At 33.9% G+C, this 21275-nt stretch overlaps 4 protein-coding genes and 1 non-coding gene across 5 annotated transcripts; 4 read left to right on the forward strand and 1 right to left on the reverse strand.

Annotated features, from left to right (window-relative positions):
- Positions 1-1925: 1925 nt before the first annotated feature.
- LOC18107565 (uncharacterized) lies at positions 1926-3813 on the forward strand. Its single transcript, XM_024589788.2, has 3 exons — positions 1926-2987; positions 3067-3340; positions 3544-3813. Exons 1-3 carry the CDS (start codon positions 2028-2030, stop codon positions 3678-3680), a joined length of 1371 nt encoding a protein of 456 aa, XP_024445556.1. The 5' UTR covers positions 1926-2027; the 3' UTR covers positions 3681-3813.
- Positions 3814-4067: 254 nt separating this feature from the next.
- TRNAR-ACG (transfer RNA arginine (anticodon ACG)) lies at positions 4068-4140 on the forward strand. Its single transcript has one exon. It is a non-coding gene; the product is annotated as a tRNA-Arg (tRNA).
- Positions 4141-4260: 120 nt separating this feature from the next.
- LOC18107564 (uncharacterized) lies at positions 4261-6695 on the reverse strand. The gene is made up of 3 exons (XM_024589789.2): positions 6432-6695; positions 5583-6119; positions 4261-5283 (listed from the first exon to the last, which is right to left on the reverse strand). Exons 2-3 carry the CDS (start codon positions 6109-6111, stop codon positions 4466-4468), a joined length of 1347 nt encoding a protein of 448 aa, XP_024445557.2. The 5' UTR covers positions 6112-6119; positions 6432-6695; the 3' UTR covers positions 4261-4465.
- Positions 6696-13544: 6849 nt separating this feature from the next.
- Positions 13545-16249, forward strand: LOC18107563 (gamma-glutamylcyclotransferase 2-1). The gene is made up of 9 exons (XM_052449200.1): positions 13545-13830; positions 14267-14388; positions 14502-14578; positions 14757-14813; positions 15084-15140; positions 15257-15297; positions 15421-15492; positions 15577-15656; positions 15769-16249. The coding sequence occupies exons 2-9, from the start codon at positions 14280-14282 to the stop codon at positions 15945-15947; spliced, it is 672 nt and encodes a 223-aa protein (XP_052305160.1). The 5' UTR covers positions 13545-13830; positions 14267-14279; the 3' UTR covers positions 15948-16249.
- A 2152-nt stretch (positions 16250-18401) lies between these two features.
- LOC18107562 (AIG2-like protein D) lies at positions 18402-21100 on the forward strand. Its single transcript, XM_006371764.3, has 5 exons — positions 18402-18602; positions 18789-18861; positions 19078-19170; positions 19655-19738; positions 20774-21100. Exons 1-5 carry the CDS (start codon positions 18478-18480, stop codon positions 20918-20920), a joined length of 522 nt encoding a protein of 173 aa, XP_006371826.1. The 5' UTR covers positions 18402-18477; the 3' UTR covers positions 20921-21100.
- The last annotated feature ends 175 nt before the right edge of the window (positions 21101-21275 follow it).

The following is a 21275-nucleotide window of genomic DNA, read 5'->3' on the forward strand; positions in this document are numbered from 1 at the left end:
TATTTAACTAGATATTTGCATAGGTTTTTCAATTTACACATTAAATTTTTTTATGGTAAAAAAAGCATTGAAACAGCCGATATTTTTTTTAAATAAAAAAACACCTACTTTCATAAATTCTCTTCCCTTTCCTCTATTTTCCCTCGGTTCTCTTCTTTTTCTTCCACTTCCGGTTCTCTCTTTCAATTTCAAATTCTCTCTTTTCTTTTCTTTTGTTTTTCTCTTCCTTTTATATTTATCAATTGATCGTGCAATTATCTCAATGTCCCTCGTTCATTTATACTTAATAACTACATCTCTAAGGGTATTGTTGTCTTTTCCTATGAAAATCTTTCTTTTTTATTTCAAGACATTACATATAATTTGCCAAGCTTGAATTTGTTTACCCTTATCTTTTAAAATTATGCACTTTTCATTTTATTATTTATTGTTTAATGTTTCACAGGTTCTAAAATATATATATACACACACACACACACACAATATATGATCTAATAGTTTGATAGGATAACTATTTAAGTTAGATTTATTAATCTCTCAAATTAATTTTAATTTTTTTAATTTGGTGTGTGTCTATATATATATATATATATATATATATATATATATATATATATATATAATTGTGATAAATGCAATATGAAATTGAAAAATAGGTACAAGTAATTAGCAATGCTCAATCTAAAATCCGATCCAATGAAGGGTTTAGATGACTAAGTTAACACACATCTTATATTATTTTTGAATGAATTATTAAAACAATATTATTTTTTTAAATACCTTATATTTGAATTGGTTGAGTTTGGACTTGATTGACCAGGTTAGCTTTAACAGAATTCTAACCATTTCTAGCATAGTTTTAAGACCCGGTCCAAGGTTCGGGTTCCGGGTTTTGACCGGGTCAGTTTTTTTAAAATTAAAATAACGTCGTTTTAGTAAAAAAACAAAAAAATAAAAGTCAACGGGTTTGCAACCGGGTCTTGCCGGGTTAACAGGGTCACCGGGTCACACCAGGTTTTTTCTTCCCCTGTTTTTTCTTCAACCCGGCCCGGTTCCAGCCCCGGGCCGAGTCGGATTTCAAAACAATGGTTTCTAGTAAGTCATTATGGATTTTTTTAAAAAAAAATAAAAATTGATCCAATTAGGCTGGCTCTGTGTTTAGGACTTTATTATAGTCTTTACGTGTTATCTTCAGTTTGATACAAAACCTTTTACATGAACTCGGAAATTGGATCAAAATGGTTTTAATTAATTTAAGGATAAACAAATTATTTCCCCATCAGATCATGTGGACAAAAGAGTGTTTGACTGAATAACCTGTCCAGGTCATCAAAAAATCGTGAATTTCAAGCCCAATTATTTAAATATCCAAATTATTATGTTTTGGGTTAATGAAAACAAATTATTATCTTATAATTAATAATAAATTTAATAAAGGTGTATTTATTTTCTGGGTTGATGTTTATCAGACACCTCAAGCAAAGCAAAGAATATGATAATGACTTGAGAAGTGAAGAAAGGTAATTAACCCAAAAAAAAAAAAAAGAGTTCTCCACCTTCACACTCGGAGCAAGTAGCAACCCTTTATTCTTCACTTCATTCAATGTCTTTTTTCCCTTTCACTTCATTGAAGGCCAAGAGAGCTCACGGGATAAACTTAAGCCTTTCTGCTTTACAGCAAGTGCTTTCGGCTAATTTTCACTGCTACTCCTGCATCTTTGTGGTCAGAAAGCCGTGTAGCTGGTGCATGGATACTAGAATCTTTCACACTGTAGATTTATAATGAGTGCTAGTAAATCTGTATTCTTTCCCTCCACAAAGCATATATATTATGCTTAGCTTAAACTCCCAAGCAAGATGTTGTTTACTCTCTCCTATATTGTGAAATGTTGCTTTCTTCACAGCTACAAAAGTTGCATGGTGTCACAGACCTCTTGCCAGCTTCTCTCAAGTCACTTATAAAGTACCAGCCCTAATTACACAGACTGCCAACCTGAGTAATTATTCTCCACCTCACAACTTCAACAATGATCAACAACACCTCTACCACTTCTGGCGATACCCTTATAGATGCTCATTGCTCCGGTCCGCATGTAACGTTCACCAAGGAAAACGATCAATCAGACCAGCTGCAGGCTAATGTACCCCTGTTACTTCAACCTTCATATGCTAGATCAAAATCACTACTCTTCGATGAGCTACGCAATTTCCGAATGAGCCTTAGATGGTGTGCACTTGATCATTCCTCTTGCATAGGAAAAACTGTGTCCTACTTTGTTTTCATTTTCCTTGCCATTATTGTCCCGATTGTAAGCTCCCTCTCCATTAGAGTCCCATCCTCAGCACCAGCTGACGACCCTATTTCTTACAACAAGCTGGTGCAGGTTCCTGAGTCTGCCTTGGCTTTTATAGCTTTCTTTACTCTTTTCCGTTTCTTTAAGAGATACGGTCTCCGCCAGCTCTTGTTCCTCGATGGCTTACAGGATGACTCGTTGTTCGTTAGACAAGGATACTCGCGCGAGCTCGATAAGGCTTTTCGGTACCTAGCCTGCATATTGCTTCCATCTTTCTTTGTCGAACTTGCACACAAAATCATATTTTTCTCCACAGTCAAAATATGGTTACCTTATAATATTAGTCCTCACGGTATTCCATTGAATTCCATCATGTTTGTGTTGGTGCTGGCGTCTTGGGTTTATAGGACAGGAGTGTTCTTGTTGGTTTGTGTCCTGTTTCGGTTGACTTGTGAGCTTCAGATACTCAGATTTGAAGGGCTTCATAAGTTGTTTGAGGGTTGTGGATCCGGTGCCGGTGTCATATTCAGGGAGCATGTTAGGATTAAGAAACAATTATCTCTTACAAGCCATAGATATCGATTCTTTATCATATCCTGTTTGGTTACCATTACAGTTAGTCAATTTGGAGCATTGTTGCTGGTTTTGGGATTCAACACTCAGAAGAGTTTCTTCAATTCCGGAGACCTTGTGGTAAGAAGTTTGCCTTTATACTAAGTGTTTTGCAGTCTACAAGACTGATGATTCCTAATACTTTGAGGGATTGACGCAGATATGTTCAGCAGTTCAACTAAGTGGATTCTTCTTATGTTTACTTGGAGCTGCAAGAATTACACATAGAGCTCAAGGTATTGTGTCAATAGCCACTAGATGGCATATGAATGTTACATCTGCATTTGCCAGGGTAGACCAGGGAAAAAACCATGTGCTGGAAGCTGATGGGAGTCTAGCATTCAATGCTGGAGACAGCGAGTCCGATTCTTCGGACTTTTTCATTGCAATTTCCTCACAGGATCCATGCACCTTCCAAACCAGGCAGGCTTTAGGTGGGTAAAACTTGACCTAAATATTTCTCACTTACCCTTGTCAATCGGTATGTCCAGAGAATCAATGTAGGATTGATTAGACATAGAGGCAGGGGAGAGCAGTCGGTTACCTATCTCGTTACCTCGCTTAAAATCTTGTTCTGGATTCGCTATTGAATCTAACAGCAGATGATTTCAATATTAATTAACGTTCTCAATTGCAGTGGCTTATTTGCAACACAACAATGGGGGGATCACACTGTTTGGATTTGCACTTGATCGAGGATTGCTTCATACACTCTTTGCTTTTGAGTTCTCTTTGGGGATGTGGATTATGAGTAAAGTGGTGGTTTTGTCTTAAGAAGTTGTTATGGTACTATTTAATTTACCCCAGCAATGCCTGAGATGTTATAAATTTAAATCTTTATTCTGAATTTGTAACTTGGAATCATGTTTATTGAAGAATAATAAGATCTTCATGTTTGTTATTGCTAGTTGAAGTTCGATGACACATTTCCATGTTTCTCCTCAGATGAATGTTTTGTAGGGAGAGTTAGAGGATCTTACGTTAATTTGATGATTGCTAATTGAAAAAATGTTAAATGATGAATTAGATGTAGTCCATGCACAGTCATGGAATGGAAAATAAAGGTTAGCCTATTTAATCCTGACACCTGTAGAAACTGAATGTTTTTGTTGGGCATGGTAACTTTAAGAACGTACCGTTCTCAACGGCTGACAGCTATCAGACTCCATGGCCCAATGGATAAGGCGCTGGTCTACGGAACCAGAGATTCTGGGTTCGATCCCCAGTGGAGTCGTCATCGTGTAAACCAGAGGACCCCTGTTTTCGTTTTCTTCACTTCTTTTTTCTCTTTTTCTTTCACATTGACAAGATGAAATATGCTAAACCTCGTCGGGGGATCCAGAATATAGCTTGATGAACAAATTTATGTTTTATTCCGCAACCGGGGTTCCATTTCTACATCGTTCAAACCAGTACAATACATGTGAAAGTTTAAGGCTTTGAACAAAGAAAATGTGCTCAAACCTGAAGGAGAGGGAGCTGTCTTATGCCCGATGATCCCGGTCATGGAGGCTACTACCTACATTAACCCATGAGAGGAAAATTTAACATTAGATACATCAACTAGTTGCATCTTGGAGAAGCCAAGGGAACTGCCTCATAGTGTTGACAATATTTTCAAGGCATGCAATAAGCTTGTCCCCTTGACTTCTTATAAGATCATTTTTGAAGCCCTCGATATTGTTTGAATCAGCAGCTTCGAGGTCTGCCATCTCAGGAAGGTTGCCATTAACTACAGCCTGGATCATTTCAGCATTCTCACTGAGTTTTTCCACCATCATTTGCTCCATATCTTCTGTGCTGGGCATTTTTTTCCGTCCGCTGTAGATTTTAGGCTTTTCATCCCCGTTGCCAATTTGAGGTTTCTCTTTTCTAAGTCGCTTTTGAGGCTTTTCTTTCACTTGAATTTCGTGAAGTTCCTCTTCTGCAGGGATTGTCTGAGGCTTTTCCTTTGTGCAGCATGTCTGATGGTTTTCTTCCACATATCTTTCTTGATTTTCCTCTTGTACATGGATTGTCTGAGGCTTTTCCTTTGAGCAGCATGGCTGCAGCCACTCTTCTGCATGGATTGTATGAGGCTCTTCTTCTGCGCAACTTTCCCAAGGATCGTCTTCTGCATGGATTGTTTGAAGCTTTCCTTCAGCACAGCATGTCTGAGTGTTTTCTTGCACCTGACTTTCCTGACATTCTTCTTCAGCATGGAATCCATGAGGCTTTTCCATAGTGCAGTATATCTGAGAATTTTCTTCCTCGTGTCTTTTCTGAGGCTCTTCTTCTGCGTGGATTGTTTGAGAGTTTTCCTTTCTGCAGCATTTGTGAGTCTTTTCTTCCGTGTGGGTTTTCAGAGATGTTAACCACTTCCTTTGTTTCTTGGCCCCTGAGAGGCATAGGAGATTGTAAGAGCACAGCTGGAAATATAATCTATCACCTTAATTTCAGGATTTTCATAGCAGAATACCAAAATCAAACATTAAAGAACTTTTGTGACACACATAAAATAAAATGACAATTGATCTAAAATGAACAAAAACAGGAGGGGAAAAAAAAAAAAAAAACTTCATCATAAACACTGTAAAGCACCATTCGTAATTACTGACAATATGATATGCATGCCCAATCAATGATTTAACTAGCAACAACTAAATTACTGCATGTTAAATCGGAGAGGAAGCATACCCAAGTTTGCAATTACATCAAGCAAGTCAGCCTTTTGAAGGTCGGTATCTGGATCCGTATCCAGCTGTTCCTTCTGGCTCCACATATAATCATCAATAGCTTTGAACAGCTCATCATCAAAATTCTCCGGAAGTCCAAATTCCTTTCTCCTTTCACATCCCAGAGACCAGTAGAAGTCACTCCGCGACTCGGACTCTTTATCCCATTTTTTAATCTGGTTGTACTCGATAACCAAAGAGTTCCACTTACTCCGGCACTGACTCAGAGGATGCGTTACACCCAGCGCAACGCAGTTACCAACAATGATCTTCCATTTCTGATTGGTCGATACCGCTTTTGAGCAATCCTTTTCAACAGCAGCAATCTCATTCACTAGAATGAGTGCTTGTTTAGCAGTCCACTCCGGGGATACCTGAGAACGCGTTCGCGGAGTGCTCAAAACACGAGATGAATTACTATTCTTACAGTCTTGATTTCCCTTTTTCCGCTTCTTATTATTAATTGCTGTGATTGATTGTGTTGCCTCCATTTCAATATCTGCCATGTTAAAATCAATCAAACCCCATATTCCAAAAAGCTCATCGAGTTGTTACAGGATGGTGGCAAAACAAGACTTGATCCAGAGTTCAATTTTTGTAATTCAGAAACTAACCCAGGATTTTTGTAACAAATATAAGTGGAGACATGCTGATCAAAGAATAATTTAAAGAATCTAAATTTCAGTTCATGAGTTATAGAAAAAATATGAATTTAAACTTCAATGCAAAACAAGAAAAAAAAGAAAAATATTTAGTTAAATTTTCAATAGAAAAGCAAAAGAGGCATTTGGGTTTTCTGTAAGATAAGTACCGGTGATGACGCAGTGATCCGTGGCAGCGTTTCAAAGTGACCGTGAAGATGGCCATTCTGCGGTGGAGAGAATGAGGACGTTCGGAGACGAGGGTCTTCGGTCTGAACCTGCGGTGGAGCTTCTCTTCTGTTGTGTTTGCACACTTCACCCGTGACACTTCTGGTCTTGTGATCCTAGGCATGTCTTGCTCAGGTCTAGCGATGGCAAAATTACCACTCCAATGGATACAGCAAACAAAACAAAGTTATTAAACCCGGCCGGCGTTAAAATCATAGTTGATCGGATTAACATAGATTAATCCGATCAATTTAAAACAATCTCGTTTTAATATTTTTTTATTTTAAAACTATATTACAACTTGAAAAACAAATAAAAAATTAAATTTTAAATAATTAACTTATCAAATCAAAACGACATTATTTTAAAATATATTTAAAATAATATAAAATAATTTTTAAATATTTAATTTATTGAATCATTCGAATCAACTTTTAATTAATTTAATTTAAAATCTGATACTAAAATTGAATAACCATGCTGATATATATTAATACAAAGTTTTAATTCGCAAACCCAATGGTATATTTTGATATTTTAAAATAAATTAATCAATAATATGCAATAAGATTAAATAAAATTTAGAGTTTAGTTTGATGCTAAGTTGATTTAAAAAGGCAATTATATATTTTTATTAATAGAGGATCTATTGAATTAGACGGCGATAGAATTCTCTTCCCCATTTTATTTTAAAAAATTGAATTTGGGTTTGGATTCAAATTCCAAAAATGTATTTATATTTCATAGTGCTATTATCTCATTTATCATGGTTAAGACACGTGATTGACATTGCATATGAAACATGACCTTTTCATGGTATTTTGACTTATAAAAAGACAAAAAAAACCGAACATGTTGGCTTATGAAATAAACTTTTAGAGGCTTAAAGTGTAAAATTTAATGGTGTAGATTATTAAAGTAATGTTTAGTTACTATTTTATAATAAAAAAACAAAATTAATGGAGATAAATGTAACAGTATTATGTAATTTTTGTTTTAAAGTTATAAAAATTTATTCTAAATTTATTTTAAATATATATTTATTTTAATATATTTTTAAATAAAATTACTATAATTTAAAATAAACCCGGAGGCCATGGTAGTTGAAATGTTGTTGCTGATGGACGGTATCGAGGACATTTGCCCGCCATTTCTTCGAGCTAGCACATCAACCCCTGCGTGTACATGCAGTAGACCGGCCATGGCCCGACGGCTCATCATCTTGCTCTTGCCCGACGTCGTGCTTCTTTTTCCAAGAAGTTCAATTTCCACAAAGCTTAGCGATGTTGATTGGCCAAACAATCCAAATCATAACCCATAAGGTTACTTTTGATATGTTTTGTGCAAAATGATTAAGTAAAAGTTATAAGAAAATTTTGATTGAAATATTTAAAAGGGCACTATGAAATTGAGTTAAGATTTTGTTTTAATTGATTCTAATTTAAAGTATATTTATTAAAAAAAGATAATTTATTTTTTTATTCTTGCTAATATGCTTCTAATTTTTACTTCTTTGGAACAATTTATTGATTAGAAATTAATTATAAAATAATAACTCAAAGTCTTTTTTATTATTTTTCAAATGATAACTAACAATTACAAAGAAAGAAAATTATCTAAATCCTAATTCATGTTGAGCGCAAAAACAAAAAAAAAATTATTATAAAAAGATTTTTGTCGTCGTATCAGTAACATGAAGCTTTGAAGAGGCCGTTGACCTTCTAGACATTTGGGTTTCAAGAAACTGAATTCATTTGATGTATAAGGCCTATTTGTTTGCTGGAAAATAATTTTTTTTTGAAAAGTGAATTCCGAAGAAAGTGAATTTCAGGAAAGTGAATTCCGGGAAAATATTTTTCGATGTTTGGTAGTGTAATGTAAAATAAGTTGGAAAACACTTTCTAGTGTTTGGTTATGTCATGGAAAATGAGTTGGAAAATAACTTATTAATGTTTTATTTTTCTCAAGTTTATTAAAATAATGAGAAACAAATCTTACAAATTAAAAAGTTGAATGAGAATGAAATTGAAAAAAAATATAATTTCATAAATTATCTCAAATAAAATAAATAATAATCAAAATAATAGAGATCAAATCTAAAAAATTAAAAAAATAAAAGGTGAATAAATTAAAATAATAATAATTAACATTTCATAAATTATTTCAAATAAAATAAGTAACAATCAAAAGAATAAGGACCAAATTTGATAGATAAAAAATTTCAATAAAAAAATGATAAGGAAAAAGCAAATAACAATTATAAAAATAAGAACCAAAATTAATATAAAAATTAAATTTTAAGAGATGGAATTGAAAAATAAATATACAAAACAAATTATATATAGCAATCAAAAGTTTGAGGATCAAATTTAATATAATCAGCAAATAATGACATTTCTAAATTTTTCACAACTTCCGGAAAGTGTTTTCCGTCCAAATTTTCCAGGAAAACATTTTCCTGAAAACCAAGCCAAATTTTCCTTTGACTGGAAAGTGTTTTCCGTTGACCAACTTTTCTAATGGCAAACAAACACAGGAAAGTTTGGAAAGTGGTTTCCCGGAAACCACTTTCCGGAAAACAAACACAGCCAAAGAGAAAACACTTTCCTGGAAACTAAACCAAATTTTTCTTTGACTCGAAAGTGTTTTTCGTTGACCGGAAAGTGTTTTCCGTTGACCGGAAAGTGTTTTCCGTTGACCAACTTTCCTAATGGCAAACAAACACAGGAAAGTTTGGAAAGTGGTTTCTCAGAAAGTGAATTCCGGGAAACAAACATGGCCTAAGTAACATATTTCGTTTTTTATCGTGCACTTGTGAACCTATATATTATGAATTAATTTTCTTAATTTTCTCAAAAATAAAAATTAAGTAAAAAAATTCAACTGATTAATTGTGGTGGTTGATCATGTCTAAAAGAATCTAACTAGCTGAATTAAAAATAAAATTGATGTGTTCAATAATCAATTAATCTTCTAGTTCTGATAATTTAATTTATTTTTTTAGCTAAGATTATTAGTTGTTGGTGTCTCAAACCTGTAAAAAATTTTTTTTAATGAATTTGAAGACTCTCTAATGCTCAAATAATTTTTTTTTGTTTTGAGAAAAAACAATAATATTAGAGAGATTTTGAAAATAAATATGTTGTTCTGGAAGGAGATTCAAAACCTCTTTTTTAAGGATTCAATGAGTTTTTATAGCCTATCGTTCTTATCATTTGATGAAGAAAGGGACTAAAAAATCTTTATTTTCTGATCGCATTCAAATCTTTATGTGTTAAAGAAAGAAAACATAGAACTATTTATATTTGAGCTCGGCACTTGACATAATCCAATAATATTGAGTCTAAGAATTTGCCTGAGTCGTATATGCTTCTGTGTATAGTTTCAATACTCGTCCAAGCCTAAGAATACCAGATTTGACTGTTTATCAGACTCATATATACTTGAGTTCGGTATTTAGTTAAACTATACTATATTAAGTTATCATCATGTTTTTGATTTTTTTAAATAAAAATCCAAGTAGAAAATAAAATACGTTGATCTATGATTAGTTAACGGAATCAAGTGTGACTTTTTTTCATTTCTTTCTCTTTTTTGTTTTTGTTAACAATGGGTGTCCATGCCAGTTTATATACAACTTAACTAATTCTTTAAAGTCCTGAAGTTAACAACCATATAAGTATTCAATGAGCCTGAGATTTATGACACTTAAACTGGTGATCTCTGGTAAGCAAATTTAATATCTGATCAATTAAATTACACCCTTTATAGTTGCTAAAAGACATGGACGTGAGATTAATCTCCTGAGATCCTAAAATTAACAACCATATAAATTTTCAGTTATCATAAGATTTATAATACTTGAATTAATAAATTTTAAAAAATAAATTTAAAATCAGACCAATTAAATTAAATTAAATTAAATTAAATTATGTTGCTAAAAGGCAGGCAAGTGATCCTTCCAATGCTATGTAGCTCGCAAGGATACTGAATCATTAACACCCTTGCAGGCAACACAAGCGACAAGGGCACCATACCAAATATCTTCACAACAACGTGCATTGCAAAATCTAAATCTAAATTTCAAGAAATAGATCCCGTCAAAAGTCGACTTCTTCTAGATCTGCACAAAAACTAGGGCCAATTTGGTGTTATTAATTACATGTTGATGTACTGTGATAGTTATGTTAAGCCTGTACGAAGGGGTGAAGATAATGCTTGATAATGACTTATTGTTTTGTAATATTTGAAACATTCAGGTAATTTCTTATTAAATTATATTGCCGTGTTCTTAATATATAAAATGATCAAAACGGATTGTCGCATATCTAAAATAATTTAATAAATATATTCCAGTCATGTCGAATGATTTATATCTCGTTAATATTATATGTTCCATGAGTCGTCCACGTGTATGCATGTATATCCTTTACTAGAATATATAGCTCTTGAGTTTATTTTTTCAACTTCTTTTTTTATTAAAAAAAGTTAAACCAAGGTGAGACACACATATTATTTTAATAATAAGAAACAGTTGTTAGTAAAATCAATAAAAATCTAAGGTATTTGATGTGTATGTAATTTTAAAAATTAGTGGAGAAAGAAGTCATTTTAATAATAAAAAATAATCTCATTATAATCAATTATGTTTTTGTTTAAAGCAAAGGTGTCTGCTTTATTTTAAATTACACCTACTTTGTTTTCATATATATATATTTTGATAAAACAAGATTTATTATTATTTTTTAAAAAATATTTTTAATTGATTCAAAATCATTTCAACAAACAACTCAAGTTTTAGATAACTCAAGTTCTAGATGGATTTTAAAAACATGGTCTGGATTCAAACCATGCATGGTTTTAGGCTCAATTATGGTCCCATGACCAGCATATGAGCTCGGGCGTGATACCTCAAGCTCATAGCTAGACATGCCTAATATCTTGTTGGTTCAAGTATGGAGTTTCGAGCTCAAAATTTCAGTATGTCTAGATTTAAAATTATATTCTTAAATATCCTAAATTTTAAATCATTATCATTAATCAAATATTATTTTAAAATAAAAATAGCTAAAAACAACTGACAATCAAAACCTACATTGTTTTCAAAACAAAAACATGTATTAAATAAAAATAGCTAAAAATAATTGTGCTTATGTTGTAATACTAAAACAATATTTACTATGTGTTGGGTAAAATGATTGAAAACATTTTTTAAAACACTTTTTTTTATTAATAAAAAATCATCAATTCATACAATATTTTAATTTTACATGAAAATCAATATATATAAAAAAACACTTAACCGCAGTGTAGTAATTACTTTGAGTGATAGGACGAGGAATTAACGCATGAAATATATAGAGAGGCATGCTAGAGCTATGTGGGCCATTAAACTACAAATCTTAATTATTAAATTACATTTCATTACTGATATTGTGAAATCTTGTCTGTTTTGTGGCCATCTTAATTCTGATCATGACGCTATTGCTGCTCCCTCCAAAGCCCCTCCCTCCCTCCCTCCCTCCAACTTGATTTTTGGATAGGTTGACGTTGCGGTAAAAGATGGTTTTTAATTAAAAATATATTAAAATAATATTTTTTATTTTTAATATTAATATATTAAGAGTACAGAGAAATAGTCCCAGACAACTAATTTTAATTAATTCCACTAATAAATGGACGTGAGAGGTCATAACCCATAATCCCAAACACACAGTTAAGAAGCTAAAAAACAACGCAAAAAAGAGAGAGAGCATGTCCAGGTTCATTGAACCTTAAGAATGACCGTCATTCGACGGTGGTAGCTTCTCGTCGTGGGTTTTGACTTTGACTTGGAAAAAGAGCAGAGCACGAGTTGTTGCAGCAGCAACTTGTTTTTGAAGCTTTCAATGGAAAACGGAAGAAACCCATCCATCTAAAATGCTGTCCACGTTCATTGCATCTGCCCTGCCCTCCACCAATACAATTACTGGTTTCCATTATCAGGATGCTTTCATGCTAATTAAGCCATGCATGATGATCACTGGTTGCATTATTCTATAGTTTTTTTAAAATAATATTTAACACTTTTATTTGGAGAAAAAAAACATATATATATATATATATATATATTTTACAAGGCAATATCTTTTAATTATATATATATATATAGATTTTCTTGCTCATTTTTACCTTCTACAAAGACACTTAATAATAATAATACTACATTGAGATAAAAAAAAAATTAAAAAAGAAATTGAACAGAAAACAAGAAGATCAATGGAGAAAGAAATGGGATATTCGCAGAGGGCCACCATGAACTTGTTCTTCTTATCTTAAACTTGAGGTACTGAAACCTTATTGGCAATTCAAGATAAAAAGGAAAGGTTCGTCATCTTGTTTATGCATGGATATATTTATAATATCATACAATCCATATTATTCTTAATTCCAAGTACTAGTATGGTATATGGTTAGTGTTGGTTTGTTAATATTGTGGTATTTTTACCTTTTAAATTATTATTTTATTTGAAAAAAATATTAAATTAATATTTTTAGATGCTTTTCAATAATAATGATGTGTTAATATAAAAAGCAATTATATATATATTCAATTAAAAAACACTTTTAAAAAACTTCTTACATTATATTACGAAACAAACACAAAATATCCTTTGTTCACTAAACTACAAAACATAGGCTTAATCTATATGTGTAAAAATTGGCCAAAAAATACCATTTATTAGTTATTATCACTCAAGAAATTAAGTTAATCTTATTATATAATCTCTTTCTTTTGATTAAATCAAAGAGATAGACTTAATCCCAATGTATAAGAACTAGGTCAAGGATATTACTTATATAAAAGCTAGCATGAAAATCCATAGTAATTGGTTATGTTTTTCCTCAAATTACTTTGGTTAGTGTTTTTTATTTAGAAAATTAAATTGATTATTTTTTGAAAAAAAAATGCACGCAAGAGAGATACATACATACATACATACATAATACACATAGGTGGCATAGGCATGGAATTGTGGTCGAGGGGTTGGGTCGAGTTGGCCGCACAACAACTTGAAGAGGCCTCTCAATCTCATCCCTCCTTTCCTTCCTCGATAAATAGGCTCTATCTTCGCCCCTCTAACAATCCCTTCATCCTCAAAAACCAGAAGAAACCAAGGCGAGAGAGATAGAGAGAGGATCCTTTAAGCCCCCATTTCATCTCTCTCTCCCCTCTTTGTTTCCTCTGTGTTATCCCGCCAACCAGCTGACTGGCCATTGCCCTTCAGCCACCATCTTCATAAATCTCACATTTTGCCCTCTTGGAACGCACAACATTGTCTCCTTCTTGCTTCACTCCTTGTAATCACCATCCTTTTGTCTTTCCTTTTCGATCTCGTCTTTTTTTCTTTAAGATTTCTTTTTCTTTTTATTTTGTCTCTCCATTTTCTGTCCATGAAACAGTGTCGGTTGTTTATTGTCATTTTACTTTTCGAACATTGATTATATTATGTAATGTAATTCTTGCTTCAGTCTTATGTGGTGTGGCCAAAACTGAGAATCTCTTACCAAGGGAAATGTTTCTGATCGACATTTTAGATGCAATCTCGTAGGATAGGAACTGGGGTTTGTGTTTTTTGCAGTAATTTTTGAACTTGGAGAATATGGCCCATCGGAACTACTGTTATTTGTGTTGATTCCTGAAACTCTCTTTTTTTTTTTCCGGGAATTATAATGTTATGATTTGGGATTAGCCTTGTAGTTTGTTTTTAATTATGTCAATGGTGACCTTTCTCAGGAGATAAGCGAAAATGGTTTTCTGGATTTTTGGCTATGGTTCATTGGTGTGGAACCCAGGTTTTGAATATGATGAGAAAGTGATTGGATTTATCAAGGACTACAGGCGTGTCTTTGATCTTGGTATGTTACTTGTTAATTTGAAGTCATTTGATCAATTACAGTAATAATCATGAATATTCATGGTCTCTAATTAGTTAAGCTGTTGTTAACAAATCTAATGTTCTGGATGTCAGCGTGCATTGATCACAGAGGTACACCTGAGAGTCCTGCAAGAACTTGCACGCTGGAAAATGTTGAAGGAGCTATTTGCGTAAGTTCAACTCTTTAGCAACTTTTATGCCTTTGACCTGGTTTTGTTGGTGGCGGTGGTCGGCCAAAAATGCTCATCTTTTTCATTTAAATCTTTGTACTGTTGCTCTATCTCACTTTCAATAGGCTTGCGTTCTTCCTTGTTTTGTTTCTTATTCCTCTATTTTCAATTCTTGTAGTGGGGAGCTGCCTATTGTGTACGGGGAGGTCCTGAAAGGGAAAGATTAGCTATGGAGGTATGTCCTGTTGCAGTATTTCTGGCTTAACATTGCTGAGCAGAGCTGACTTATGTGTACTGATTTGATGGGAGAAATGTAGGGGGTATGATCTAAGATGTGGTGGCATTACTAAAGAAATTAATTTGCAATTAATACGCCTTTTTACATAATTCAGCCACATTCATATATTATTATAGTGGGAAATCTTTTCCCCTTCTTTTGAAAGCAGTTACTGAATTGTCATTTCTTACATGTATTGATATGCATTGATTTTTATTTTTTTTGTAGTATTTGGAGAGGAGAGAATGCGAATATGATAAAAAGACCCTCGTAGACTTTTATAAGGTAAGATAATGGTTTGTTTTTGGTGAAGTGTCTGAATTTGCCAAATGATTTCTGGGTCTGTCTTTATGCTCATTGTCCTCATATTTTTGATCCATTTGTGCTTTTCCTCAATATAGGAAGGGGAACCCTCACAACCTGCTTTAACTGGAGTTATAGTGTAAGTTAACCATTTTAACATCTATGAATTCACATTTATTTTAGTTAAAAGAGACGATGTTTATGACATCCATCCTCCTTTTTGGCATGATTTTCTTAAAGGAATGTGTTCTCACATGTGCAGTTTCACATCGACTCCAGACCAGGTGTCAAACAAGTACTACCTCGGGCCTGCCCCTTTGGAGGAAATGGCTAGGTACGTTAGATGACATTATTGTTTCTGCTTGAATGAAGTGCAGCCCATAAACAATTACCTTATAGATTCTTTCTCACCATTCAGGCAAATTGCAACTGCTCATGGACCATGTGGGAACAACAGAGACTATCTCTTCCTGCTAGAAAAAGCCATGTTTGCGATCGGTAAGATTTAATTTCTTTTTGTACAGTGATCATTCCTCATGAATATACCATACTATTTATATCCATTTTGAATTGCTCTTGCTAATGATCGAGCACTGAAATGTGTACACAGGTCATGAGGACGAGATGGTGATAGAACTAGCAAAAGAAGTGAGGAAGGTTCTTGGAATTACAGGGAATGGTATTCCCACTGAGAAGAAGATAACTGGGACATCCCCGAAAGCGCTCATATCCCATATGCCAGTCCTTCAACTTCGTCCACTCCAAGAAGCCGTCGTAATGGACTCTTGAAAGTCGAAGACCTATACATTAGAGATTAAACCAAGCTTCGTTAGCCCAACCTTTCTGAATCTTCCGTTGACCTTTCCACACCAGAGGAAGAGCTGTTTTTTATAGTAGAGTCTGTAGCAGTCTATCTAGTCTTTTGACAGTGCCACATCTCTAACCTTCAATTAGATTAAGTTCCAAACGGCAAAAGATGTTTACTTGTTCTTATTGGCCAAATGACAGAAAAGTAGATGGAACAACTTCTTTTATTCAACCTTTTATTTCCAATGAAAATAACGAGGAATAATTCAATTTCCATTCTTTCATGTGAGTGCCAATTTATCTTCAGAAGCATGTCTTGAATGTTTGATTTTGATTGAATCAAGGGTAAGAATGTTTTGAGATGCCTAGCTTGCTTTCTTGCTGGAAATTTCCCGGGAGATGAAACAAGGAGGCCACCAAATTGGTCATTGGTCACAGGTCAATAACGTTGACGATTCAGGAGACTAGAAAAGCAGTCGAAGCTTTGAATATTGGTTGTAGAATTCTGTTGATCTTGTAATAGTGCCAAAAATTTCCAAGTTTTTCTTTGTTTTCCAACAGCATGACAAATTCCAAGTACATAGACTGCTATTGTTGAACCTTGGGGATAACTGAGCGTAGGGTCAGCACTCCTGCAGCTCCCAACCATAACCTAACTTGCGTGAGATTCACAGCTGAAACTATTGCTAGTCATGATAATGGTTAGTAGCGCTGAACAAGCGAGTCATCTGTACGAGGAAAGAAAAAAAAAATTGAAGTGCCTTTGAAGAGAAAAAGGAAATCATTTAACTCGCTAGGCCTTCAAAATACCCATCCATTTATTTATTGCTGCAAAAACAAAGCAATACTTCAATTCTGAACAAAGTAATACTCAGATTAAAAAAAAACTCAAATCAGAAAAATAAAAAGTGAAACTTTTTTTTAATATAATATTTCTCCATCTAAAACTAAAAGATTAGTTTTTCAATTTTTCGAATTTCTATCAAGTTTGAAAAACCACACATTTTAGAGGTTATCCACATTCACATTTATTCTTTACAAGTTTTTGAGATGAGAAAAAAAGACAGGATACAATATAATTTTGTAAATGCAAGCAAAAGATTAAAATTATTTTTTTCACATTTTCATGTTTCAATAATATCATAAATTTAACTACAAATATTTTCTTAGTTAACAATATTTTCTTGGTTTAAATGAAATAAAGTATTTAGATGACTGTTATAAAATATGATTTTTTATGAAAAGAACTTTTAATTTTGATGAATTTTTATTTTTGAAAAAAACTCATTTTTATTTTTAATAAATGAATATGTTTTTCAATTTTTTTATTGAAAATGAAAAAGAAAAAAGAAAATAATTGATTTTAATAAAGAACAGACCCTTAATAGCTTATAGCTTTTAGAAAGATTTTGTTTCCTTCCATTTTGGAAAGATTTTGATTTGAAGCGACTCGGAAACTTAGTCAAATAGACCAAACATGGATATCATTTTTTTTTTAATATTTTTACATTGTTTTAATAAGTTAATGTAAAAATAATTTTTTAAAAATAAAAAATATATTTTTTAATATATTTTCAAGCAAAAACCATCTTAAAAAATAACCGTTACCATGCTTTCAAACACCCTCCAAACCTTTTGCTTTATAGCTGCCATAAACAACCTGATAGGATACATAGGGGAGCTGAAGAAAAAGGTTATGAAGTGTTGAAGGGGTATGTATCTACAAAAAATTGTCAAGAAATATGATTTCAAATTAATTTGACAAAATGGGGTATCTACAATAGCCAAGCAACCTGCGGGCACAAAAACAGAGAGCGCACATTCCTTCCATGCGAATTTGTGCTTGAGCTGTGAGTAACAACGGCTCTTTGGCACTTTCTTGCAGCAATTGGTGGTAAAGGCAGTTTCCTCCCGTTCACGATATGGTTCAAATGGGGCTGTTATTTGCGCTGTCATTGTGAGACTTGATGACTTGTTATTTCTAGCAGATTTTTTCTTCATTGCATTGCACACAGACTTGCTCAAACTCAATCCTATTGCTCTTTTTATTCATTGTTTTCAAGGATTAACTCTGAGGGAGCGATAAGAAACTGTTACCCCGTTGACCCTCTACCACTGTGGCATGAAGAGTTAAATGCATCTGTGTTTATCCAATGAGCATATGAAGTTATGTTGCCAGTGATGGAATTCTATATATATCTTGACGCAACAGAGAAAGATACTCCATTTAGGCTAAAAAATTCACTCAAACAAATCCCAAGCTTACGAAAACTATCAAACACATGAAAACACCCGAGAGGGCCTCAATCAATCGAACCAGTGAAGTATATGGACTGTGTGCAATTGACTGGATAACATTTCATTTTGTTTTTTTGTTTTTAATTTGAGGACTAGAATGAACATCTCACATTACAAATGAGTTGTCCTAGGTGGCAATAAGTAGACCATTTTGTCCTGTCTTGTTCAGAGAAAGAGAGGGTGATATTTGGTCAGCAACAAGCCAACAACGGCAATGGCAATGGTAGGAGGCAATCAGGTCCACAACGTGTTCGTGTATGGAAGCCTTCTTGCTGATGACGTTGTTCGTGCCCTCTTGAGCCGCATCCCTCAATCTTCTCCAGCCATCCTCAACGGCCAGTCTGTATTTTTTCTCTCTCTCTTTTTCGTTAAATTAAAAGTGGCCTGTGATTTCATTTCAATATTAACTCTTCCTCCCATTGTATCGATTTCTTCTTTTTTCCAGTTTTTTTAATGTTCAATCATCACTGATCATAACCCACAATTTATTTTTGCTTACTTTTTGTTGTTGTTGTTGTTTTGTAGTCACAGGTTTAGCATAAAAGGGCGCGTCTACCCTGCAATTCTACCTGTGGAGAACAAGGAAGTTACTGGAAAGGTCTGTTTCATCCCCCCAATGGTTCACTTTTATGTTCAAGTCCTAATTTTCTCACTTCTTGATCTAAGCAGAAATCTTTCTTATGTATAATCTCAAGTTTTGGTTGCTGCCATTTGGTTTTTTTTTTAAATATTAAATTTAATGAACGTGTTTTTTTAGTGATTTTGATTCTTGTGTCTTAGGCTGCATCTAATGCATGAGTTTTTGTTAGTCCAGGTTCTCCAGGGCATCACTGATCTGGAATTGTATATTTTAGATGAATTTGAGGACGTTGAATATGAAAGAGTCACTGTTGATGTTTCTTTGATGGTAAGTGAGTTCGGTTCAACAATCTTCAATGTTTTCTTGTCACGAATTTAAATGGGATGTTCATGCTTCATTGATTGCATGCCCTTGTTGTTGCTAAGAAGGTAAGCTGCCAATTCCTTCTCCGCAGGATAGGAATTGACTGTCAAGAACATTGTTGATCATCAACCATCTTTTTTTTTTCTAATTCATGATCGATTGGTTAAGTGGCATGTCGCCCTTTTAGTTTTGTCATACTTTTCTTTGGACATTTCGAATTTGAATAATGTCTCATGGGTGGATGCAAAAGAAGTATTGTGGTTTTGAGTCTGCATCTTAAACGAATGCATGGGCTAAAATTCAAATGAAAAGCCAGATATTCTTGAAAATTTACGGTCCATTTCAAGGGGAAGGTCTCCAAACAGATGAGAAAGATCGTCCCATGTGGCTCTCATGGAGTTGTACTATATTGTTGCAGAAAGTAATAGATGGTGATGATATTTTGCAGGACTCATCTAACAAGTCACAAGCATTTGCTTATGTTTGGTCAGACAAGAATGATCCCAACTTGTACGGGGAGTGGGATTTTGAGGTAAACATGCTATATTTTATTTTCTTGAAAATCTTCTTTGCATAGGTTGCTACTGTATGCTTTAATGTAGTTTCGGGCAAAAGATGTTGAGAAGGGGGAAATGTTAGAATATGAATTGTGAACCAAGAGTTCCATTTTTGCTTTCAGCAAACTGCAAAAATCAGAAGGTCAAGGCAATTGTGCTTGGCTCTATTCGTACCCCTTTTTTTATGGTCGAAATCTTGATTGATTCAGCTAGTTCCTCTTGTTTCACCATGTAACTAAATCAGTTAATTAATTGGTCAGTGCCACGATCAATAACCTTGTTTGCAAAGTCAAAATGGAATAGATTCCACACATTTCTCATATCCGCACTAAGATAGCAATATCATCCATTAGACTGCATGTCTTTTCTTTTCCTTACATGATAGCTATGTTTACTATTTGCCCACTTGTCTTGAATTTACACAGCCATTGAACTTTCAAGCCTCCAAACAAGGTTTTGCTGTGCTTCGTTTCAATGTACTTTCGCTCTAAATATGTGAGAATCAGGCTCAGGAAATCTAGTAGTCTACAAATGATAAACCCTGTCATGTTTCCTGTTCTTAGTCTTTGTTCTTCTGGTTTTGGAGGAGCATTAAGAATAAATCCTATAATTCATAATTGAAAGTATGAGACCCGTCTCAACCACAAAATCATCAAGGTTATATTGCTTCATGCCTGGCCAACAACAGTATTAGCTGGTCAGGGTTAGCTATAGGTTTGCCATGGCTGCCAGCTAGGTTTTGTGGCAAGCCACTGTGTTGTCTCAGCTGAAGTGAGCCCAAGATGTTACCAAGCCCACGCCCAGGTTTTTTCTTTTTCTATGTTTCTATTTTAAAAGAACATCTAGGATTTTGCTGTAAATCTGTTGGATATGTTCTTAATGCTCCAGTCAATCCCACCTTTTAGCCTCATCATTTGCATTTGCTGTTTTACTTCCGATGCCTTCATCCCATCATTTTCCTCAACTCTGTTTCTTGCTTGCTTATTTTTTTTTACTGTATTTGTCGAAAGGAATGGAAGAGGACTCAGATGTCGGATTTCGTCAAGATGTCTGCTGAATTTAGGAAAGATCTAGAGCTGCCCGAGTCGAAGACAAGAATAGCCACTTACGAATCCTACTATCAGCAGGATGGCAGCGACAGTCCCCTCGCCCCCTGAAAGCGGACATTCTTTCTGCTGAATTTAGATTTACATTAATGGCGGAGGCGTTGTACTATGATTTTATGGTCAATTGTTCATAAAAGGCGAGTGGGGACTTATAATCCCAGACGTGCATTATAATGGATGTTGGTAGCCATTGCTGGACAGTATATAACCAAAAGAATCATTTGATGTAAATCTATAAGCTTCAAAGGCTCTATCACCTTATTCTTTTTCTGATTGGAACAAGTATCTAGTCATTTTAGGAAACCCCTTTCGTTTTCCTAAGTTGACAAATTTAACTATCAAGTTTAAATTCCCAGTAAATAAATCAACGTAGAATAATTCTGAGGTAAAAAATAACTGGTGGGCG

The sequence above is a fragment of the Populus trichocarpa genome, chromosome 18 (genome assembly GCF_000002775.5).
Source record: "Populus trichocarpa isolate Nisqually-1 chromosome 18, P.trichocarpa_v4.1, whole genome shotgun sequence".
Taxonomy (NCBI): Eukaryota; Viridiplantae; Streptophyta; class Magnoliopsida; order Malpighiales; family Salicaceae; genus Populus; species Populus trichocarpa.